Source organism: Macaca thibetana, chromosome 18, assembly GCF_024542745.1.
Source record: "Macaca thibetana thibetana isolate TM-01 chromosome 18, ASM2454274v1, whole genome shotgun sequence".
Classification (NCBI taxonomy): Eukaryota; Metazoa; Chordata; class Mammalia; order Primates; family Cercopithecidae; genus Macaca; species Macaca thibetana.
The window spans coordinates 35,945,068-35,970,541 of NC_065595.1; the positions used below are offsets into that span (position 1 = coordinate 35,945,068).

Sequence of the window (25,474 nt, forward strand, 5' to 3'; positions counted from 1 at the left end):
TAACTCCCTCAAATGGGCATGTCACTGGGATTAGAGGCTCAAGGGTTGGCTGTAAGATGTAGAAACAAAATGGAAATCATGTCCGCTATAGCTATAAGATGCGGAGCTCCTGTTTGACTTTTCCCGATATTCACATTCAGCCAAACCACAAGATAATTTGCTTCTAAACCGCTGTCCCAACTTCCTGTAACCACTGCAACTTCCCTGGCTCTAGCTAAACCCCCAGCCCTGTGACATCCAACATTAGAACCACTGGGACTCATCATTTCCCCATCCTTGCCTGTGTCCACCAACCTGTGAGCTGTGCCACTTCTGGGTGTTTCTGTGAGTATTTGAGAAAGGTGTGGAATATTTCAGGACTTTTTCCTTGGCAAAGACTAGGTTGCTCTCTGATAGCATTGCTTCCCATGTAATTAATTGTGCTGTCTCTTGGCTCGTTAAAAACGAGACCCTCAGGTCCCAGGCAGCATTATGTAGGGTAAATCATGTTTAAGTAACTGCATAACTAGTGGGTCAGTTTTATCTTTTGTCTTGGCTGCGACCATTATTTAGCTGGGTTCTCAAAATGCCCGGCAGTGAAGCTTTCATGTCAGGCCAGTATTGAAAGACAAATGTTTTCTCCCCTCCCCACCCCCACTGCCAGCCCCTCTTCTCTGAATGCTGCATGCACAGGGCAGCTGGGAAATAAAAGACCCCTTTATCTGATTATCCTGGGCAAAGGCGTGGTGAGTTCAGGAGGGTTCAACAGAGAAGTGCCAAACTGGAATAAGATGGGCCAAGCAAATAGTTGGGGCAGACTCCCATGCAGTGGCAATGGCCGGCCACAGCAATTCAGTCTCCTGTCTCATTTTTAGCACTCAGCTTTGTGATGACTAAAAAGGGTGTTGTTTTCTTTTCCCCCCGACTGTCGCTGATTGCCATGTGATCTTGAACAAATCACGAGACATCACTGATCTGGGCTGTATGTCCTCATCTGTGAAGGGAAGACAGCTCTGATGATCTTCAAGGTCTCTTTCTGCTTTAACATTCTTTGTGTGTATCCATCAAGCAATAAAAAACAGTGTGACCCTCTCAAATAGCTATGGAGAATACCGCCTGACAGTATAGAAAGAGGACTTCTGAAGAGATGAAAGCAGCAACTTTCTTTATAGGCAGAGTTTGTCTCATATAAAAGGAAGTGAGAGGAAGAGAAGGAGAAGGAAGAGGCAAGATTGCCCATTTCACAAAGGAGAAATTAAGGGGTAGGGAAATTTTGGCCAATTAATCCAGTTATGCCTAGTGTTCCATTATTGGAACGCTAAGCTTGTGGGAGTAATTTATAGCCTACTGCTCAAGGTCATCACCAAGGTCTGATTTTGCACACACAAAAATTTGCAACCTCCAGTATAAATGGGTTAAATTACCAATGTCATACAATTAGTTATTGGTGCTGTTAAAAATAAAACTCAGAAGGACTCCCATTTTTGTCCTAGATTCTAATCCTATTATATTATCCTTCCAATAGGATATTGTGATGATGAAAAGAAATAGTATTTGTGCTGTTTAATTTTTGCGGATTTGCATTTACCATTTTCTTTGGCCAATCTGGAATCCTAGAAGCCTACTAGAGAACCATCCTGACTACATGCCCTTCACAGTCATCTGCCTTCTAGGAGCAGTCAGATGGGAAGCCTTCAGTGACTATCAGAACCCAACCACCAGTCCCTCCACGCCCGAATTTTGTTCATCCCGTCCACATAGCACATGATGCTCATCACTGGAAGACAGAAATCATGGTGGCCATGCAGCCTTTAGACAGCTGCAGCAACCGAATACTGCTGATCTGCAGGAGGGTCTACAATAGGCACCCATAAACATTGTAGAATTAATAGAGACAAAACAACAGTGTCTTTGACATAGAATGATCCATTGGTAGCAAATACTACTCTAACACATCTCTCTTAGCTTATAACAAGCTGCCCTAAATATGTTCTGCCTCTTGCTCACAAACACCACAGATTAAGCACTTAGAAATTGAGGCTAAAATGTGTGAGAAGGCAGGGCAGCAGGGGACTCATGGGACAAGCAAGGGAGGGGGCACAAAAAGGCAACTGGAGATGGTGGCTAGGAATATCCCAAAATAATATAAACAGGTTCTCCCAGGATTCCTTCCTCTCCTCCTGAGCTTAGAGCCCAGTCAAAGCCAGCCCCCCAAACATCTATGTCAATGTCACACCAACGCTGGACTCTTTTCGGTACACACATGCATGTCCACGCAGATGCCCTCTCACATACACATGTCCAGACACCCTCTAGTTGGCAAACAAGTGACAATATGCAAATTATCAGAAGCCACAAAGATTTGCTTCGGTGGGGAGCCTGAACAAACAGGGAACAATTTTGCAAGTGGCCACAGATGGCTTAGTTAGCTTCTCCGCTTACAATGGACACTAACAAGATTTGCCAGAACTAATTCATTCTTTCACACCATTGCCCTGTTCCCCCACCTTCTGAGGGTAAGGAAAATTCCCCATCATGGCCATATGCATTTTTGTTCCTTTCCAACACAGAAAAAGTGCAACTGCTTCATCCATAGTGTGGATGGGTCATATTTAAAGTGGGTAACACAGATTTAAAAGGAGACATGGTGGAAGCAAACATATGCTGATTTCTCCCCACCGACCCACCTACACCATTTCCCTAAACTCCTTATTTGGAGAAAGGGGTAGAAAAGAAAAGATTTTATGGAGTCCCGTGTCGAGCTGGAGAACTCAGTAGCAGAAAAGAAATGAGTGGCAAAGAATAAATAAAACAAAATGGACTAGAAACAGACAGTGAACCTATCAGATGAAATTCAAACCTTCCCATGTGATGGGTTACAACTGGCCTCATATACAGGAAGTAAACTTTGACTTTATGCAGCAAAAGAAGAAACACTTGATGAAGTCTTTCCTCCATGAATTCCTACATGAGGCACAACTCCTGGAAACAAAACTTCAAGACAGAGGCTGGATTCAGGACCTTTGTGCATATCTGGAGCTCTTCTTCATGCAAGGCCCTTTTCTTTTCCATAAGTGTCAGTAAGATGCTTTTGAATCCTTAAGAAAAGAAATCAATTACTTCTTCAAAAAAACACCTGAACTTCTCTAGGTCACAAGAATAGAGACCTTAGAGGTGGCTCCTTTCCACATCCCAGAAGGCTCTCTCAGCCTCTTCTCTGTATGTGATGGCAGAACTCAAGGGTACTCATGCCCTTCGCCGGGTGCTGCCATCAATTTCTAGCCAGTCTGTAGGCTCACTCCCCACCAATGCTGGCTGCAGTACGATGTCCTAAAGCAGCTCTCTGCACATTCCTTCATTCTCTTCTCCCCAAGGGGTGGGGATTTGGAGGGCTCCATTGCTTTCTTAGTGCACTTAGGAAAAAGTCAGATCTGTCTGATCTGGCCTACTGAAGCTTCCACTCCAGATTCCAGGTCAACTCTGCAGTCCAGCAAGTCAAGGCTGCCCACCATGAGCACTTTGCCCTCTGCACAATGGTTCAAGCACATTCCCTATCCCTCTTTCCCTCCTGCCTAAATCCTATGCTTTCTTCAAGGCCCATTCAAGCTTCTTCCTCCATCCTTCCCTGTACTCTCTCACATGTTCCAGCATCCAGTACACCATGAGTACCATGCGTGGATGTAACCTCCCTAACAAGGCAGACACTGGGAAGCTTCCCCGAAAGCCAGACAAGTCAGTCTAAACTGGGAGCGATGGCTCTGCATCCTGTCACCTGCCCAGATGCCCACGTGGTTCCTCTCTTTCTTCATTCACAGGCATCATTCATACTAGCTGAAGATGAATATGTCTACTTTTTTTCTCAAATATGTATGTTGGATAGCTATAGCAGCAGCTATTGAGAAAACGATACTGTTGATTAGATAAAATTTGTTTACGTATGTCTCCATAATCATGTACATGTGAATACCTAGTTATAGGAATAGGTATTTCTATGGTGATGTCCTGGAATATAAGAGTTGGAAAGGACTTCAGTGTCTTCTGCTTCATGGCCTTCATTTCAAGATGTCACCTCTGAGAACAAGAGGCAGGTGAGAAAACACAGGTGGCTAGGGACAGAGACTAAAATTCTTGCTTCTTGAGCCAGGGTTCTATCAGATCACATGCAATATCTATCATCCCAGAGGCTATACATGCACACACATACATGTATGTGCACACAACAGTGCACTCTCTCTAACATGCAAACCAATGCGCGCCACCCTCTTCAGCTGAGGTCCTCAGAGAATCCTGAGGATAGAATGACACAAATGCCTGAGGATCCCCCGGATGCTCTCCAGATTTGACATCTTCTCATATGCTTGTCCTCCCATCCAGATCTTTGCCTCCACTGCCAGCAGGCTGTGTGCTCTGACCCCTGACCCCCACAGCTGGACTGTCTTCTGAGGATGACAAGCTCCAAGGACCAACAATTATCTCTCAGTGTTAAATAAGATGAGCAGAAGTGGCTACGGCTGCTCCCGCAATCAGGGCCCAGCCAGAGAGGAATCTGCTGCAAGTCTAAAATTGGGAGCAAAGGTCAGCTGTCAATTAGAAATGAAGCCAGAAGGAAAGGCAGGTATCCAGAATTGCAGCACCTGCTCCTCCCTGGAGGTGGAGAGGGGCACAGCTGGCCAGCCTGGAGCAGCCCCTCTCTGCTTATAGGGTATCTGCAGCAGTTCTGGTACCAGTGGGAAGATGCTGGTACCTTGGGTGGAGGAGCAACAAGCATTTTTGAAAAGGTCCCAGAATCACAGACCAGGCTTCTCCAAGGTACTCTCCATTCCTTCTCTGCAAAGCTCTTCTGAACTAATGGAGACTTTCAAAGGCAGTCCTTCCCTTCAGACCTTGAAATACTGGTGCCGCCCATAAGCAGGTACCATTCCCCTGCCCTCCACCCCTTGCACACATTCTCTCTCGGATGCAGTTTTTCCCTTCCTCCATGAAGTGACCAGTGCTCACGTGGCCTCCAGTCCTGCACCTGATTTGCCCCAATACACCGGGCCTTTCAGGTGTTTTGATCTTCCCCTGATTTATCAGATTTCTGCTTCTATTTCCTCTGCTGCTTTTTCTGGATTCTGTTCCATCTTCCAAAATGTGTGACGCATGATTTTTCAGGTTTCTTGTCAAGCTTACTATTCTACCTTCCTCTTCCTATGCTGGGACTTTCAAGGACATCCCACAGATTAAATACATCAGTACCATAAAACCCCGTGTGTCTTCACATAGACAACAGAATGGAAGCCTTCAACTGACATCTCACTTTGTTCTGCTCGAAGGTGTTTCTTGACTTTCTTTCCAATTAGGCACAGGCTGTCCCTATCACTCAATCAAATTAATCAGTCAATTACAAGTTAGTATTTGAGAATCTCTGACATCCTCTGTCCTAGTTGAGATACTATGGAGGAACTTTCTGCTTATAGAGTATCTGCAGCAGCTCTGATACCAGTGGGAAGCTTATGAGTCAAATAGACAACAGTACGCCACTTGCATCATCTGAGGGACAATACTCACTTACACCTCCATAGTACTGCCTGCCATGCAATAAATAGTTATTGAAGAAAATATATTTGGTTGAATGAGTGAATAAATGAATGAATAACTCAGTTACACTACGGAAGAGACCAGTTTAAGTGAGATAAGCAGCATCAGCAGGAGCATCCTGGTTCCATTCAGCTTAGCGCTCTCTCTCTCTCTCTTTCTCTCTGTCTGCTACTAGGACATCTTTCTCAGGCTCAGTAGAGCCCACTGTTCTGAAATCAAATTTTGTTTTTGACACTTATCCTGCTCCTCCTGCTCTCACAGCTCTGGGATCTGCAGCTTTTGGTGACCCTGGGCTCTGAAGAGGGACCCTGGCTAACGCAAGGTGCAGCATGAATCAGCTGGCAGAGCTGAGCATGAGGGCCATTCTTGACTCCAGGTCCAGGGTCTGCCCTGCACCTGCTGCTACCCAATCTGTGGTATCCATCACTTTCAACCTCCCTCACCTAGCCCAGTGTGTCTATATCCTATCTGCTATTTCTCCCTCATGGCTTCAGGCAAGATTTCTTTTCATATCTGGATTATATTCAAAAATGAAGAGAAGGAGAGAGCATTTACTAAAAACCAGATCATTCCATATGGTAAAGTGCTGAGCAAAAACTCTATTAGTTTCAGGAGCAAAGTTGAGTTCATTACTCAGTAAAGTTGCTACATTTCTTATAATCCACACTATTATGAACCTATGATATATTTTAAGAAGTTAAAATGCACACACAAACACACACCCACAGATGCACATATGCATTTTAAGTCATCTAGAAAAATTCTATGTCCTTAGGAGGAAGAAACAGAGAAATCTTCAACCTCTCTGACCTTCTCTCTATCTCTGTCTTTTCTTTCTCTTATCTTTGGTTTATTTTATATTCTATTCTAAGGGAGTCCTCAGGTCTTTTAATGCTCTGGGTCACAGGCTTAGTCCACCAGCAAGAGGAGGGAGAAAATGGTGTGTTTAAGAAAAGTTTTTTGGATTTCACGTATTTTTACCAATTTAGTGCATTCATCATGTGTTCATTCCCTCACCCTTTCTCTCATCACCATAAAGGATCAAAATACACCCTTTTGTTGGTAAAGGGCCAATCCCTTGCAATGGGCCCAAAGTAGAGATGGGAGTGTGTGCAGTGAGGGCAGACCCTGCAGAGCCAGAGGCCAGCAGAGCCCTGTGCCTGCAAAGTCAGAAGACAACCTGAGAGAATGCGCTCAAGCATCCTAAATCTGTTGAGACAAGTTTCATCAATTTTGTGGAACATGACAGAAAAAGAGGACAAAAGCATGAAGTTTGGGAGCAAATCTCATACAGCTTTGACAAGATTCAACCCAACTGTCTCTCTGGTTTCCCTGGCACCAGGCCATTGTGGTTCTCATTTTACAGAGAGATTAATGGAAGGACCGGAAAAACACTTCTCTGCCGGTTTTCCAGAAGGCAGAGTCAGAGGTGAGCAACTCTGGTTCCCACCTTGTGTTCAGCTGCCTGAGTACTGCATGAGGAGCCTCAGTGGCTGCCACGGAGCTCGGAGGGTGTGGCACCGGTATCACAACATCCTGGCTGCTTCTGAGACCCAGGGCAAGTTCCTGGAGCTCTCTATGCCACATTTGAGTCATCTGTAAAGGGGGATAATAACATCACATTGTGGTTGTGGGGAAGATTCAGTAGCAATGTGTGTCAAGTGCTTGGCAAAGTTCTCAGCTCCTCTAAGGAGCAAAATGGCAGCTGTTGCTATGTCCAGAAAAGCAACCTGCATAGCCAATTGGCTTTCTCTGTGATTCGGGTTTTCCACAAAAGAACAACTCACCTGGATAAGGGTGATGGTTAATGCCATAATCCCAGCACTTTGGGAGGCCAGGGTGGGTAGATCACTTGAGTTCAGGAGTTCGAGACCAGCCTGGCTAACATGGCGAAACGCTGTCTCTACTAAAAATACAAAAATGAGCCGGGCATGGTGGCAAAGGACTGTAATCCCAGCTATTCGGGAGGCTGAGGTGAGAGAATCACTTGAACCCGGGAGGTGGAGGTTGCAGAGAGCTGAGATCGCACCACTGCACTCCAGCCTGGCAACAGAGTGAGACTAAGTCTCAAAAACAAACAAACAAACAAAAAGAATGATTTGCCTACGCTTCTGATACACAGTTCCCATTTCTCAGAAAGAAATAAGAAAACGTAAAGAGCCTGGACACCAAAGAACCTTCAAGAAAACCTCCAAGGACAGCAAGGCCTCGCCTTTAGCAAGCGGTAGGATCTGGGTGTGACTTATGGGGCAGGTTGGACACAGAAAGAGAAACTTCTGTCACTGGTGGATTTAATATTTTCCCTAGTTTGTTTTTTTGTTTTTCTCCCCCTGCCAAGGGATTAACGTATAGGTTCTTAAACAAGGGGGTCCCCCACTTACAGCTGACAGCAGCAGCTGCAACCTCTGACTCTCCTGCAGAATGGCAGGGAATCGAATCAAAAAGAAAAGCAAGTGGACAACCTTTCCTCCGGGAGCATGAAACACAATACCAGCCTTTCGCCAAACCCGGCAGACACCAGCCCTGATTGGAGGTTGCCTCGGAACAAAGGGAAATTGGTATTTAAAAAAAAAATCTTCTGAAAGCCAACTCAGCAGATGGTTTTTTCCTGGGCTCCAGGAGAAGGGGGGGAAGGTGGGGGTAGGGGAAGGATGCTGGGATAACACAACTGCCACCAGGATACAGATGACTGAGAAGTGACAAAGATGGGCAAAGAGGACTGACCTCTCACCCCAGAATTTCACAAAGGGCAATTACACCATGTGGTGGGTATCTGGACGCGCCCACTTCCAACCTGCAGCTGCTGTCCATCACAGCCACGTCTGGGGGCTTTATTAAGAACAGAGGAGGAGAGAGGCCAGGGAATAAAAGGATATCAAAGGAAGTGATGAAAAAGTTCAATTAGCAACCATAGTTTGTTGGAAATCTACTATATAGTAGTTTTAAAGAACACCTTCTATTTCCATTGCACTGTTAACATTTCAGAACTGTTTTATAGCCATTCGCTCAGATTATCTTCAGAATAATGTGGAAAGAAGAATGACATTATTACTCCCTTATTAAATATGAGCAAACACAGATTGACTTGTTAAAGGCAGAACAGAGACTTGGACCCAGAACCCTTGATTGGAGAAACTGTTCCCCTCAGGCCTCAGGCTAGTCAGCGCTCATGGAATCTTATTTTGCAAGGGCCTCAGCTGAATCCCACATTCTCAGTCCAAACCAGGACACTTTAGAATACCCTGTAAATAACTTCTGGATTAAGTCACAGCGAGCCTATTATCCCACAGCCCTGTGCTGCTGCCAGCCCATCACTTCGTACCACGCCTCACTGCCGCTGTGACCTGCCCAGTGTTTTCTAGCAGGAATATGGCTGTGGGCAGTCAAGAAAGGCGCTATGTGTCTCCAGGATGAAGCTGCAGTGCTGGAGTTTACCCACAGCCAGGGCCAAGCAGCAGAAACAATCAGGTGAGTTTCAAGAGACTCAACTATTCTCTTCTTAAAGATGTTTCAGCAGGGCAAGGCAACGTGGAATGTATTGAAGATAGCTTCCTACTGCCGGAAACCAGGAGACCTGAGGGTTTGAGTCCCAAACACCCCCCATCCCTCAGTAATTAGCTGTAAGCCCAGGCAAGCCATTTGAAACCCTCAGAGTCCTTTCCCCAGTCTATAAAACAGGGAGAAATAACAACAACTTTGCCTAACTATACGAAGAGCAAACCCAAAAGAAGGAACAGCTGGGCAGATGTGAATATACTTTGTCAAGGTGCTGGGCAGATGTGATTGTCCACACCATGTACTATCATCTGGAACACATATTTTGACAGTTACCTATTAAACACAATGCCCTGGGTTTTTCCCTAAATGTCCTGAGATCAATACTTCTTGGCAACATCTTTCTATACCCCACATAGCACTTAGGCTGAACACCCCATAAAACTCTGCAGGTACTTCTAGAATTAAGATGCTTCAGCTCTGTTACAGTATATCTGGATAGGAGAGCACTCACACGTGCACGTGCACACACACACACACACAGACACAAAATTTCAGATGTTTCTAACTACCAATGCAAAATACACAGAGCTGACTAAGCAGGAGCTGTTTTGATATTAATAGAACAGAAGAGCTAAGGCCAGGCGCGGTGGTTCACGCCTGTAATCCCAGCACTTTGGGAGGCCGAGGTGGGTGGATCATCTGAGGTCAGGAGCTTGAGACCAGCCTGGCCAACGTGGCAAAATGCCATCTCTACTAAAAATACAAAACAAATTAGCCCGGTGTTGGGGCACGCACCTGTAGTCCCAGCTACTTGGGGGGCTGAGGCAGGAGAATTGCTTGAACCTGGGAGGCGGAGGTTACAGTGAGTGGAGATCGTGCCACTGCACACCAGCCTGAGTGACAGAGCAAGACTCTTTCTCAAAAAAGAAAAGAAAAAGAAGAGCTAAGAAGAACTTGTTTAACATCTAGGCTGGAAAAATAAAAATAAGTGAATATTACATTAAAAGATATAACTCCTGTCCTCAGGGAGCTTACACCACAATTGAGAAGAATAGACTTTATCATTAACAACACACACTTAACAGCCCTTTCATTTAGATAAAGGAGGTCATTATATAAATGAGAAACCAGGTTCGGAGAAGGCAGATAGCTATCTAGAGATGTATCTCTACAGAATACACAGAAATGGAATTCTGACTGAGTTGGGCACTACATTTAAAAGTGTCTTGTTTCTGTGCCTTCCATGTAGTCCTTAGACCCAAACCAGACCATCTGTATAACATTCGATTCACATCTCTGCCCAGAACTGTGCACAAAGAGATGATAATAATGCAAACACCTGAATTTTAGCCTGGAGAATCCACTGACTATAGGATGTGATAATTTGTACAGCAAAAGTAGCATAAGACAATATTAATTTGGCAGGTTTCCTTACCTTGAGTTCAATGTATATGAACAATGACATAGCTTCTAGAAAGCTGGTACAGCTTGGGGTCATGTTAATAGAGGTACTGTGTCTAGAACAGAGGAGGTTACAATTCCCTGACATAATGCAAGGCCAGACCACCTCCCAGTATTGTACTCTGTTCTGTGAGCTCTCCCACTTATACCTTTTAGAAGGGACACTGAAAAACTAGTATTCCCAGCAAAAGAACCAGGGTGGTTTGGCACCAGGAAACCATGGAATACAAGGAACACTTTCAGGAACTGGAAATATCTAGGCTTTAAAAGGGATGCCTACTGCAATATAAGAAAGAGCTTTCTAAAACGAGGGCTGCCGCAAAAGGTGGCACATCCCCTCCCTGAAGGCCTTTGAGCAGCAGCCAAATAACCATGCCTTAGGGGTTTGGAAAGGTGTGTTTTGTTCCTTTAAGGGGATGCTGAGGCTGGGCGCGGTAGCTCACACCTGTAATCCTAGCACTTTGGGAGGCCGAGGCGGGAGGATCACGAGGTCAGGATATCGAGACCATCCTGGCTGACATGGTGAAATCCCATCTCTACTAAAAACACAAAAAATTAGCCAGGTGTGGTGGCAGGCGCCGGTAGTACCAGCTACTCGGGAGGCTGAGGCAGGAGAATGGCGTGAACTCGGGAGGCAGAGCTTGCAGTGAGTGGAGACCGCGCCACTGCACTCCAGCCTGGGCGACAGAACGAGACTCCGTCTTAAAAAAAAAAAAATACAAAACATTAGCCGGGCATGGTGCCGGGCACCTGTAGTCCCAGCTACTAGGGAGGCTGAGGTAGGAAAATGGACTGAACCTGGGAGGCGGAGCTTGCAGTGAGCAGAGATCACACCACTGCACTCCCCAGTCTGGGCGACAGAGCAAGACTCCGTCTCAAAAAAAAAAAAAGAGGGATGCTGAAAAAGAAATGCTCAGAGGCCCTTCTAATTTCTAGCAATATCCACGATTCTGGAAGCGTGACTCAGTTGTGGACCTATGCCTTTCTTCTGACACAGAGCTTCTGTTGTCAGTCTTCTCCTGCCTAATGACCAGATGCCTGATTCTCACCTGTGTCCTCAATGAATTTAACTTCTCATTCGAGGACCCTTTCTGGATCTCCCAATCTTGCCTTCCTTCATGATCCAGTAGCACACAAGCCCAATCAGAAACACTGCCCTGCCATTTATCTAAATGGTAGGAATCAAGCAGGAAGACTGGGTTAGTTCAGGAACCTGATGACACAGGAAGAATCACACACCCAAATAAGTTAGTTTATACATAATGCTGCCCCCAAATAATAAGAATGGAGAAATCATGGAGAGTCCCATTGTACACTACAAAACCCATGATCCACCATGAGGAGCTACTGCTTTAAGTTGGTTCTGCAGGGGTACTATGTGTTGTAAAAAATGCTGAAATTCCTGAGCTGAGTTCTCATGAACAACACTAAACAAATGAACTAACTGGCCTGGCATAAAAGGCTGTCCACACTCCTGGGCAAATTTATATTTGCAAATGATTGCTTCTTATTGGCAAGACATGGTGTGTGGCCCACCTGGAGGGACAGAGCTGCTCTCTATCTCCTCTTAAGAATTTCCTACCCACCCCCATCCTCCTATCCCCCACTGTGAAACTGGCTAGAAACTCGTGGGAGGCAAAGAAGACCATCTGGTGGGGGATGGGGGGAAACCACAATAAACAAGGTCTAGAAAACACACCAAAGCAACCTGCATTTCATACTAATGATGATTATCGAATGGCCTCACAGGCTGGGTACTGAGGTGGGAACTGCTCAGACTTCTCAGAGTAAATAAAAGTCTCAATTGTTTCCCGTGTGAGGTCACAGGTTGGTGGGGAGGTGAGGGAAGTTGGCCCAGGGAAGAAGGGGCAGGCAGGGAGAAAAATACAACAACCTGGGAATTCAGAGAGAAATGCAAACTCAAGATACACAGGGAGGCCCTTGCCTTCATAGGGCAAGATCCACTGGGGTACTATGGAAAATGGGGAAGTGCCCTAGAGGTGGTGTAGTCAGGCCAGGCCAGTGACCTGTAATCCCAACTCTTTGGGAGGCCAAAGCAGGAGGATCGCTTGAGGCCAGTTCAGGACCAGCCTGGGCAACATACCAAGACCTATCTCTACCAAAAAAAATTTTTTTAAAGATAAATCAGCTAGATGTGGTGGTGCACACCTGCAGTCTTAGCTGCTCAGTAGGCTGAGCTGAGAAGATCATTTGAGCCCAGGAGTTTGAGGCTGCAGTGAGCTATGGTTGCACAACTGCACTCCAGCCTGGGCAACAGAGCAAGACCCTGTTTTAAAAAAAGATAAAAAAAGGAAAAAAAAAGGCAACAAAGAAAGAAAAGAAGGAAGGGAGGGAAGGAGGGAGGGAAGCAGGGAAGGAGGGAGGAAGGGAGGGAGGGAGGAAGGAAGGAAGGAAGGGAGGAAGGAAGGAAGGAAGGCAGGCAGGAAGGAAGGAAGGGAGGGATGGAGGGAGGGAGCTGGGGGTCTCCAGGATGAAATTGCAATGCTGGAGTTTACCCACAGCCAGGGCCAAGCAGCAGAAACAATCAGGAGGGAGGGAGGGAGGAGGGAGGAGTAGGGGAGCAGGGAGGAGTGGGGAAGCGATGTGGGGGAGGGAGGGAAAGAAAAGAAAAGAGAAAAAAGTTGCATAGTTCAAACCTCTCGCAATGTAGGGCCCTGGGTGTTCCTGTTCAACACACTCAGGTGTGCACTCCCCCAGCAGCGGGGGCTCACTGATCCACCAGTCAATATATAATTCAGCCTCAGGCCGACTCGATATGACATGGTGTGGCTAAAAATCAGTGAAGGTGTTGTGTCTGTCTGTACACCTCTTGAGGACGTGGGTCTACTTAACTCCTGCCCTCCTCTCTGGCAGCCTCTTCCTCTGACCACTGATGGCTCCATAGGGAAGTGACCAGAGCCTTAATGTCAACCTTCCAAGTCAAGTCACTCTGAGGACCATGCATGTTGAAACACTTTCCCCAAAGCAGTGTGGCTGTGTGCAAATTTTTAGTTTATTGTGGATATTAAAAACTTCCTGGCTGAGTGTGGTGGTTCACGCCTGTAATCCCGGTACTTTGATAGGTTGAGGCGGTCAGATCACGAGGTCAGGAGTTTGAGACCAGCCTGGCCAACACAGTGAAACCCCATCTCTACTAAAAATACAAAAGTTAGCTGCGTGTGGTGGCATGGGCCTGTAGTCCCAGCTACTTGGGAGGCTGAGGCAGGAGAATTGCTTGAACCTCGGAGGCAAAGGTTGTAGTGTGCCGAAAACCTGCCATTGAACCCCAGCCTGGGTGACAGAGTGAGACTCCATCTCAAAAAAAAAAAAAAAAAAAAAAAAACAACTCCTAAAATGCATGGCTTCAAGGCCTTGTGCTGTTTATTTTCTACATTTAATGCTGTCAGGAACCCGAACCAAGGCCTCAGTTCGGACTCTGAGACCCCACCCCGTGTTCTCTACCTTGACTATCTTTAGCGGCTCCCAGTAACTTCCCGAACAAAGCCACTTGTGTCTAATAAACAAGCAAGGCAGGTGGGGGATGTCCTGGGAAATGCTGCATTTTGTAGCTTGAAAGTGGGATGTTTTTAACTTAAACTTGCAGGAATCAGAAGAGTCAAAATGTGGTAGGAAAAGGCAAAAAGGGATTGTTTCTCTTGCCTTTTATTAAAAAGAAAAAAAGGAAATATAACTGCGGGTCAACTAGCAATGTAGCAATGAGAGGACTTTTTGAGGATGTAAAATTGCAATGATGAGGAAGAGGGGCCGACTTTGCAAATGCTGGAAGAGTAGCAGCCGCCAGCTGAACCCCACTTGGTGGTTCCTTTGACACTGCTTTGAAAGTTTCATTTTGAGTCATCCTTTGTGCTCAGCAGTCATCCCCGTTTGGCAGATAAATGACCACAGAGATAAAAGACCTTTGAACTATCTCTAAATAAATCCCTATAGCAATTCCTACCACCAACACCAAAAAAAAAAAAAATCATTAGTGATATGCTCAACTAATAGATGTTTCTCCAGGCATCAGAGATTAGGCCCTGGTACTGCCCCCCCAGCTAACATATAATTCAACACAGTCCAGGCCTTCCAAGTGCCCAGCACCACTGCAGATCACTGTGTGCCCCCTCTGTGCCTCAACTAAGGAAGTTCCTGTGGGTGGTCAGCCGGGAAAGATGCCAAACAGCAATGAGAGCAGGACATACTGAGCAAAGTGCTGTCCTAAGTGCCCAACAGACAATTTCAACCTCACTACAGTGACATCAACAAGGAGGGGCTGCTGTTATCCCTGATTTTCCAACTGTCAGGAAACATTTCAAGAGGTTAAGTCTTGCCTAAGGTTATGCAGCCTGTCTCTGTTCAGAGGCAGAGAGACCACGTTCCTGGAATCAGGGTATCTGAGTTCTAATCCACTCCCAGAGTGGAGGCTTTTTCTAACAGACCCTGCACTCCTCACCTAGAATTTCACATACAGAGCACACTAGCCATGCTTCAGAGAATAAATGACTTCCTGTCTGAACAGAACACAGTTTTCTGCTGGCTATTCTGCCAGATGCATTTTCAATGGCATAAAATTCACCAAAAAACCTTCCTTGGGGGAGTCCAAAGAGAAAAAAAACAAACCAGAGAACACCAAACCAGGAGGAAACAGCCAAGCTACATATTTTAAACCCCCAGAGAATCTCAAACACAGGAAGAAAAAAAGGGAAAAATGGAAGACAGGGTTGAGGGATAACCAAATATTCCCAGAATATACTTATGGAACACAAGTTTGGTAAATCACCACATTTTAAGCTCAACTCTGACCCTTGCTCCCATGATTTTAGATCATTTGACATTTGGTGCTAAAAGGAAACAATCTGATGACGGAACAGTGGTTCCAAACAGAGGTCAAAAATCTGTTTATAGTAACGAGCGTTCTTAAAGAGAAACACTTGCCCTGCTGATGAAACAGAATGGCCCTTAAAGTTTCTAGATTATAGAACAGAAACAAGACCTCAGAGGGAAAATGCTGCTTTGTTTTCTTCTTCATCTTTTTTTTTTTTTTTTTGAATATGTAGAAGCTGAGAAGCAGGGAGGTAAAGTATGCTGGCCGAATGTGATTGTGAGTCACAGAGGCAGAGCCGGTGCCCAGGGCTCCCATCTCCAAGGCCAAGGTTCTTTCCCTCACACTTTCAGTTGACATGTCCAATGCTCCCTGCTGCCACGCAGAAAAGGTCGTTCCCCGCCTTCCCTGCGGCTTTAGCTATAACATAATCAGAGAGAAATCTATCAGGAGACAAAATTTCCAGGCATTCTCATGAATATATAGAAATGTGGTACTTAAAACAAAAACATTTTTAAATCTCAGGAGATAAAAACTAAAATGAAACAAGAGGAGAAATTCGACCTCTTGTGTAGAAATGCTAGGGAGACCTGATCTCCAAGTCAGGATGAGGACGTTGTGGAGGAAGAAGCTCATACTCCCAGGAGTTTGAAACACCACATTCCCACCCCCAGAAGAAGAGAGGCCAAGTCTTCTGTAAAGCAGAATACTTGGGAATGACCAGAGAAAGTGCTGACAAAAGAGGATGGCAAGGGAGGGACACTTGAACCACCAGGAGAGTAGAAGTCTCTCTGAGCCACCCACTAGGGTGGAGGAGGAGAAAACCATGGGTGCAGCAGCCAGAGTTCAGGCAACCTGCACCCTTGGCAAAGCAAGCCACCCTTCACCCTCTGCCAAACACCTCTTCTCATAGCCCCCTCCGCACCCACCTGTAAACAAAATTGCTACGACCATTAAAGGTCAAGAGAGAAATGTGCTTCTCAGGACATGCCAGGAAAAGGGAAGAACCCTAGAGCAATCTCTCCTTGCTGACAATTGTGTTACCAAAAGGCTCCGCTTTCATGTCTCGACCCATTTTAAGATCCTCTGCACAGAGTCACTCTCACCAAGTTCCCCAGCACCCCTGCAACAGTTCCTTCTCTCTGATTCAAAGCTCTCTGAGCACTCCTGCTACTTACAGAATTAAATCCAAACCCATTTATTTGACATTCATTGATCTCTGCATTCTGATGCCAACCTCTCTTCCCATCAACAACACCTAAGAAACATTTTTCCCATCCATACTTTGTGTGTTTGCTCTTTGTGTAAGGAGGAAATTAGTGCATGACTTATTTGGCTTCACAAAAGCAGACTGTGAATGCTCAGGACAGAATACAAGAGTCTTTCCCTACGCATATGATGATGGTCTAGACCAAGACAAATCCTGAATGCGTTTTTAGGACCATGGCAGGCACTTGATGGGTATAAGGTTGAAGTCCTTGCTACAGGAGGAAATAAGATCTCCCAATGGAACTGGAGAGGAGGAAAAAATAAATCCAAAGAAATGAAACAGAAGTTGTATTTTTGTCAAAAGCAAATAAAATTTGTAAATACAATAAATGAAAAAAAAATAGGGCTTTAACTAGTGAGATTTGAATGCTCTCTCAAAACCATGGAAAACTTAGAATTAAGGAAAATGTGCCAGATTAGGCTTGTGCCACCCCAGCTATATGAGAAAGTATGGAAGAAACACTCTAGTGATCTCAGCTTCCAGAAATCCTTTACTTTTATAGGGTGTGGCAGCTTAGGGACTGGAATATACATTTGATTGGAGTCTAATAGAATTGGCTTCATAGGAAAACCTTGCCCCTTCCAGCTCCTCCTCCTTTGAAGCAATCTGAGCCTCAAGTTCCTATAAATAAGTAAGATCTTCCTGGCAGGATTGTTATGAAGACTAATAGATAAGGTGAGTAATGTAAAACAGCTAGCAGAGGGTCTGCCATGTAGCTCAAGAAATCAGAGTTATTATGATGATGTGTACTCTGTAAATTATCCATTTCCTTCTAAATCTTCCTCTGAGTTATATCATGTAGATATCATCACCTGTATTTGGCAGATGAGGAAACTAGGGTTTCAGCAAATTCATACTGCAGATCCAGATTCACAAAGCTGCTTGGTGTCAGACTATCACACCACATCTCCTACCCTGAGTCACTGTATGGCATCCATCTGGAACTCCCATGCCCTTATCTTGCTGCTGAATCTAGGCAGGTGTCCCTGACTCCTAACATCCTCAGGAAAGAGAAGAGCTGCTAAGCCCTGCCCAGCTTGGAAACTCTTCAAAACCCTGTCACTAATGGAATTTTTTTTTTTTAGATTGAGTCTCATTCTGTCATCCAAAAGGGCTGGAGGGCAGTGGTGCCATCTCAGCTCACTGCAACCTCTGCCTCTTGGGTTCAAGCAGTTCTCTTGCCTCAGCCTCCCAAGATGCTAGGATTATAGGCATGCACCACCATGGCTGGCTAATTTTTGTATTTTTAGTAGAGATAGGGTTTCTCCATGTTGGGCAGGCTGATCTTGAACTCCTGATTTCAAGTGATCCACCCACCTCAGCCTCCCAAAGTGCTGAGATTACAGGTACGAGCCACCGTGTCCCACTACTGGAACATTCTTCCAGAGACTCATCTTCATGTTCTCTGTTGTTTTAATCTAATCACCTAGAAGGGAAACTGAGGAAGTGTAAGTTATTAAGTCACTTACCTGAGTAAGTTTAAGATGCAACCATGTTGGTCCCATGATAAAGAACAAGTTACACATGTAGTGTCCATCTGCAAAATTACACCTGTCCAAAGGAGAGTTCAGAGGCCCCGAAGTAGGTTCTGAGCTCTCCCCTCAGCCCCTACTTCTACCAAATGCTGCTTTCACACCTCATGTAAATCCACTCATCATAGACCCTCTCCCAAATAGCATCTCAATTCCTACCCTAGTTTTATATGGAAGAAAAAAGACTGTTATCCTGGTTAGAAGAGTCGGTGCATCCTTGAGCCAGGGAGGTAGTACATGGGCTCCTCCTCACAACTCACCACTTAAGTGGCGATGTTCCCTGACCATTTATAATCCCTTTCCAGTTTAGAGAGTTAGCCCTAGGTTTAAAATTTGGAACAAGGCTGTTAACAATACTAGACATAAATGCCTTCATCCCAAAGCAGTGGAACATGTATAACTAGAGTTAACGTCACAGAGAACTAGCCTATAATATGTAAGTCATGCTACCCTTATCACACAGAGCTTTCTTTTCCAACACCAGTGAAAAAGAAAATCATTTGGGATCCCATATAAGTTGTCTTTGCCTGAGGCTGTCAAGCAATGACTTCAACAAAATTAACTGGTTCACTTAAACAACAACAAAAAGCAGCACATAAGATAACACCTAATTCCCCCCCGGCCTCCAAACTCGGAGGCTGAATTACGAAAAGCAAAACAAAATAAAACAAAACTTTTATTATCCTGAAACTCTATGTCCTTACCCTAAGTTAAGGATCAATGTACATTTTTTGTAAGGATCAGAGAGTAAATAGTCAAATCTTTGAAGGTCATAGTACCTCTGTCACAACTACTCAACTCTGCCACTATAATAAAAAGCAGTCAGAGACAAAACATAAACAAATGAACTTGGCTGTGTTCCAATAAAACTTTATTTATAAACACTGAAATTTAAATTTCATATGCCTCACATATTACAAAATATTATTCTTTTGATGTTCTTCCAACCTTTTAAAAATGTAAAAAAATATTATTCCCTTGGGGGCAATACAAAAACGGGCAGCAGGGCCTGGATTTGGCCCAGGGGCTATAGTTTGCCAACCCCGGCTCAAAGTCAGCACATATATTCAGATGACTCCCTAGCAGGAATCACTACCAGCTCAAAGATCAGCTTAACAGGGCTTCCTTTCTAGCTCCTAGTGTAGGACCTGCTTCCCAGAGGCCACTCCATGTCCACTTATTCAAAAAGTGGTACAACTTATAAAAATAGATCCAGAAGGTGACTTCAGGATTAGATGCTGGTGGGTTGCTTACAAAACCTCATCCTCATCCATTCTGTGCCAAATTACTGATCACATACTTCTCATTCATAAAAGTAAGTAAATTCTGCAAGTTTATGCCACTAAACTTTCCCACACACACAGTAGTCAAGGTTTCCACATCTCACCCTCAGCTTTAGCCTTTGCTTACTCTCTGGTTGCAAAACAGCAGGAATTTGAAGGGTAATAAAGTTAACATTCTCATCCCATAGAGATCAGAGAATGTTCCTGTCATCTATCAAGTAATTGAGACTCAGTGATGATAGCTTTATTAATTCATTTCTGGAAAGTAACACTGTTAGGCATAAATAAACGTAAGAAGGGTGGAGAAGTACCACATGAAGCAAGTTTCTAACAATTAAAAAGTTTTGAAGGGTATTCCCATCACAGCGTCATCATAAAGAGCACTGTGCATTGCATTTCAGTCCTTCTCCTTCCTCTCTGTCCCCTTCAATTGCTGAGGCATAAAAATGCTTATAACAAAAAGGCAAATCACATATTCAAATAAGCAATTTTATTGCTTTCCCATAAAGTCCACAAAGAGCATCCAGCTTTTTGGATGAAAACGACCAGCCTGAGAATTTCAGATATGAGCACTAAGGTCCACCGCGCATTTCAGCTTTGAAATCATCTCGATGGTACAGATTCCAAAGCTTATTCTGGTGTGTTCCAATGGGGAGAAAGCTATATTTGGGAACAGTCAGTGGCTTTAGGAAAAGTGGTACCTAATCAGGACAAGGTATTCTCTTTTTAGGGCAGCGAATTTGGGTTTGAACTCCCAAAACTGTGGGTTGCTGCTTAAATCCTGGCAGTGAAGGTGATGGAGACAAAGGGTAACCATTTTTCAAGACAACCCACCCACCCAAAAATACAACAACACACAAAGAACTGGCCAACTCAATGGCCAGAAACAAAGATATTCATTTTCGTATCTGAAGAGACCCAACTCCAACGCAAAGTCTCACTTTCAGAGCCTGATTTGAACTGTTGCATTTTCTTGCCCGAATCTCAGAAGTTTCTGTATGTGCGGAGATTAAACCTTTGGTTTCACAACAGAGTACCCAGAAATCACTGCAAAGTTGTAATGGGGGAAGAGAGAGCACGACCTCTATGTTCTGGCAAAACAAACCAATTTCTAAAAGTTATTTTGTCTTCCAAAATGTTAAACTAAGGTGACCAATTGTCCCAGTTTGCTAGGAACTGGGACAATTTCTGGATGCAGAATTTTCAGTCTTGAAACCAGGAGAGATTTTTTGGGCAAACTGTGATGAGTCAGTCACCCAGAAAGTCTCTTCTAGCCCATTCTTTGGATTTTAAATGCAACAAGATCAGCCACAACACCCAGTATAAGGATGGACACAAGCCCCCTGTGCTAAAGAAATAATATGATTCCTAGTGGTTTTAATGAAAATAACTACCCCAAAGCTTAAAAACAAAACAAAACAAAACCTAATGGTAACAGAAATGCTATGGATTATCTTTGCGCTATAAAGAAGAGAAGTTCATTCATTTGTGCCATATTTAGCTAATCCACATAGCTAGAGCCCAAATAAATGATCAAATGTCAGGGAGAGAGTGACAAAGACTATGATTAACACCTACAACCTAGAACCCCAAAACTCTGTCAGTAAAAGGGCTTCCTCCAGTGCCATCCCCAAGTCCCAAAGATTCTCAAAGACAAAAACTTACTATACTAAGGCAGTCCTCTGCTATCACAGCTGAGTGCCACACACAGGAAGGGAGGTCACTGTAAGTCACTGTAACTCCCTAATATACAAAATAAATTCAATGAAATATGAACTCATTCATTCCCAACCAACTGACACCACCAACCACCTGTCTAGCTATATTGCACATCCATGTTTGACTTTTAGGAGGAAAGTAACAACCAACCAAGTTAAGTCAATGCCCAATCTTAGAAGTCCATGATGTATTGGACAGAGATTCAGGCCAATCACTTGCCCCTTTTTTCGGTTTTCTACAGTTCCAGTTCTAATGCGCATCACTGGCTTTCACAATGATGAGTTTTCAGCTCTGTGAGAGTCTTAGTTACTACAAAGACAGGGCTTCCATAGTCAGGCGAGTGATTCATCTTAGGAAGATTTACAGTAGTAATGACTGAAATCAAAAGGAGAGTTTAACAATTCTTGACTGTTCTGATTAACCCAAGTTTTTTAATATCTCACTCCTAACTATGAAAACTAATGCAAACAAAGAAAAAAATACTAAAAATTTTGTTATGGCTTAGCTGACCCAGACAATTGGCTGTTATACAATAAACAGGAACTCTCCAAAATTACAATTCTATAGCTATTGCTGTCAGACATGCAGAAGATATGATAATGAACTAGATACTATACCAAGATTATAGCAGAGGTGTTTCTTCTTGAGTCCTTAAATATTCCATCAAGGAGATTGGTAATTAATGAGTAGGTAAGTACAGTCGACCCTTGAACAACACGGGCTTGAACTTCAAGAGTCCCCTTACATGAAGATTTTCTTCTACCTCTGCCACCCCTGAGATAGGAAGACTTTCAACCCTCCCTCTTCTTCCTCATCCTCAGCCTACCCACCATAAAGACGATAAGGATGAAGACCTTTATGATGGTGTACTTCCACTTAATAAATAGCAAATATATTTTTTCTTCTTTTTGATTTTCTTAAGATCATTTTCTTTTCTCTAGCTTACTTTTTGAAAGAATACAGTATATAATACATATAATATATATAATATAATATATTAAATCAGTGTTAATCAACTGATAATATTACCAGTAAGGCTTCCAGTCAACAGTAAGCTATTAGTAGTTAAGTTTTTGGGGAAGTCAAAAGTTACACACAGATTTAACTGTGCAGGGGTCTGAGTCCCCAACCCCATGTTGTTCTAGAGTCAAATATAATATATAAATAGACCCTAAGAAGTTGAGGATAAAATGGCAAAAACAGAGAAACAAACAAAAACGACTATAAGACAGTGCTTCCTACCTTCTTTTTGGAGTGGCTTCTTTCTTCCTCCTTCGTGGCTTTGCTGTTTTTTCCAGCACGGGACACCTTCTGGTCCCCAGACTGCTTGATGGTGATCTTGATCTCAGGTGGACATATATAGTTCTCCAAATTCTTTGGGGGTTTCTTAGCCCGCTTTGTGGTCTGAATCTTTAGCTTCAGACTTCCCTCTGTGAAGTTTGCCTCCTTGATAGAAAATTCCTGCTCTTCCAAACCATCTCCTGCCACCCATTTCTCACTGTCCGCGTTGGAGTTGGAATCCACATCCCGCCCTGAGCCTAGTTCATCCTCCTCCTCTGGCTCCATGCGTTCTCCGCCCACCGGGATCCCCTTCCCAGGTCCTGGAGTGGAGAGCAAAGGTTCTCCTGCACAGCCAGGAGCAGCTGGGGGCTTGGCTGAGGAGACCGGCAGGAAGTCTGACTCGCCCCCTCTTTGCCGGGAGCTGCTTAAGGTTTCCCTGGACTCCATGACAATCTCTACAGTCTTCAGGAGTTCTCAGGAGGGGGAAGGGGAAAAGGGAAAAGGGAAAGGTGAGAAGAGAGGACACCCAAAATTCCAAGAACAAAATGGTCCAGTTGCTAGGGTCAGATTCCCAGGGATGGAGACACGATGAGGTGTTCAGAAGAGATCAGATCTGCAACTGAGAAGCAAAGAGACAGTTAGGCATGGCAGAAAGGAAAATGACCTCAAAGGTTACTCAATCTAAGTTCTAGAGGCCCCTTTCCACTTGTCTATGGCATCCAGAAAAAAAAAAAGTGATGGAAAAACATCTAACCAGAATAAGCACCATCCCCAAATTAGATTTTACTAGAGCAGAGGGAAAAACACATTCACACATGCCTTCATAATGGATTGCTATTAATTTTATGGCTGTAGGCCCAAGAAAAAAGATAAGAGGTGCGAGTTCTCCAGCCCGGTAGCAAGCTAGAGGTTTCTTTATACTGAAGCTTCAGCCGTGAGTCACTGTTAAAACCAATCATGACGAAAGGGAAGTCTGAAGTATTGAGGCTCAGGTCTACTGGAACTGTATTTGGTTGGTTTTTTGCACCACTTCTCTCTCACATGTGAAGAACAGTTTGCAAAGCTGAGCACAACCCCCATGCTGCCTGGGCCAAACTCTCCACCCACTTGGAGGAGGGGCATTCAGCCTATCTCTTAACTGTTTTACCTTTATCATTTTTCACTATGCATTATTTCAATTATGCAAAGACCTCTCTATTTCTTCAAGCAAATGCAAAGCTTAGGTGTGAGGCTCACAAAAATAAAATAAAAAGAGTTCAGTGGCAAATCACTTATAACACTGTGATTAATGGAAAACAACCTCAACAAATGTTTCTACTGACATAAAAAGGAGGTATTTAATCATTATCAATTATTTAGATAAAAATAGCCTTTCTAGACAGTTGTAATTCCCTTTTGGTTTCTTAAATGAAGTAGTATTGTGTATCCACAGCAGCAAAAGAGAAAAAGGAAGAGAAGGAGCATTTTATAGGCCTGTGGAAGTGTCAGGAGTCCCCCCAAGATCTTCCTCTCTACCTTCTTCCAAGATGAGAAGAGAAAAATCAGTTAGGCTCTCTCCGAACTATCACAGGATCAGCTAAACTTGCCTTCATGCTTCTTCACCCCACGTTCTATTATTCCCAATTTCATACTCATAATTTTCAAAGCCCAAAAGGAAGCCCAAATGCTCACTCTCAAGAGAAAACCAAGAGCCCTGGGGCTACAAACATCACATCCTCCCGCCCTTAGGCTGTAGGCTGGATCACACTCAAGCCTTCTCAGCTGCTAAACACTTAAGTTTCCCAGCAGAAGACATAACTGTTCATCTTGTTTCTACCTCTGAGCCCATCAATTTAAAGAAGTGGCTGGCAAATGTGCCCACCAGAAAATGCTCAATGCTGCCTGCAAAAACACATTCAGAATAACCAAGAACTGGAAGTCTGAAGACCAGACGTTTGTCTTCTCTCTCCAGAATCAGCACATTTTTAGCTGACGCCCCATGAGGAAGCCAGCCAGGAAGGCAGCCCAGGCTCCAACATGGACCCTGCTCCCCAGAGAAGCCCAGGAGCATCAGCTACCGGAAAATGCTCAGCTTTGCAGAAAGACACATTTACAACTGCTTCCACTTCAGGGAAGATTCAATGAATACAGCTTTTCTAAAAAAGAAGAAGCTGCCTAGTGAGAGCATGAGCATCTTCACTGACACTGTTGAGCCAAAACTGAAAACAGCCACCTGTGACCCACGCTACAGGACGGACAAAGTCTCCACTTTGGGAGGTGGGGAGAAGTTAGACCAGATGACACTTGATGTTTCTTTTAGTGACAAGATCTTTGGTCTCATCTAGATTTATCTGCCCAATAACACACATCATTTTTTAAAAAGTTATACTCAAGTTGACTTTACGGAGGCCTCTCTTACTAGTGTCAGACACCACCCCAGCTGTTGGAGACATCAATGTACCTTAGGGCATTTCCCCATTTGTCAAGTGGTAAGAATCCAATAGGTCTTTCTCAGTGTGTATTCCAGATCCATGTAAATTGCAAGCCATGTTTTCTTATGGCAGTAATGTTCAGAGTCTATTCCCTTTGGCAGGAATCTCCAACGACATTTTAATTCTCTAATACCTACCTATAAAATCTCCCCAGGTCAGGAGAAAAGGCAAGGCATATATATACAAAGTTCCTAAATGAAATCCATTTGGACCTTTGAACCAGAGTAGGGAAATGTATGTTACAGATTCTGTGATATAATAAAAGAAGGTGAACTCTAAACTTTAGATGAATTGATGGGCTTATACAGCGAATATATTATTAATATTAAGAAAATACCTTCCATTAAAAAAAGGTTCACTTCAGAGTGAAATAAATGAAACAATCATCTCTTACATTTAACTACGTGTACAACACAAAGTTCCAAAACTTAAAATTCAAGTCATAAGAGATCCATAAAAAAAAAAATTCAATTCAAAAATTTTTTTTCAGTTCTCCTCAAATCAAAATACTAAGATACAAGGAAAATACAATCTCTTTCCTCCAGGAAGTTATGCTTTTGATGGGAGATTTGACAAAT

The 25,474-nt window shown here is 43.9% G+C and overlaps 1 protein-coding gene across 4 annotated transcripts in view; it reads right to left on the reverse strand.

Moving 5' to 3' along the window:
• The window catches only part of SETBP1 (SET binding protein 1), a 383,210-nt gene that overhangs the window by 338,695 nt on the left and 19,041 nt on the right, over positions 1 to 25,474 (reverse strand). For all 4 annotated transcript variants that reach the window (XM_050767821.1, XM_050767820.1, XM_050767823.1 and 1 more), the window contains exon 2: positions 22,387 to 23,044. In XM_050767821.1, coding sequence (XP_050623778.1) covers positions 22,387 to 22,872 — 486 coding nt within the window. In that variant the 5' untranslated portion in view covers positions 22,873 to 23,044. The remainder of the gene's footprint in view (positions 1 to 22,386; positions 23,045 to 25,474) is intronic.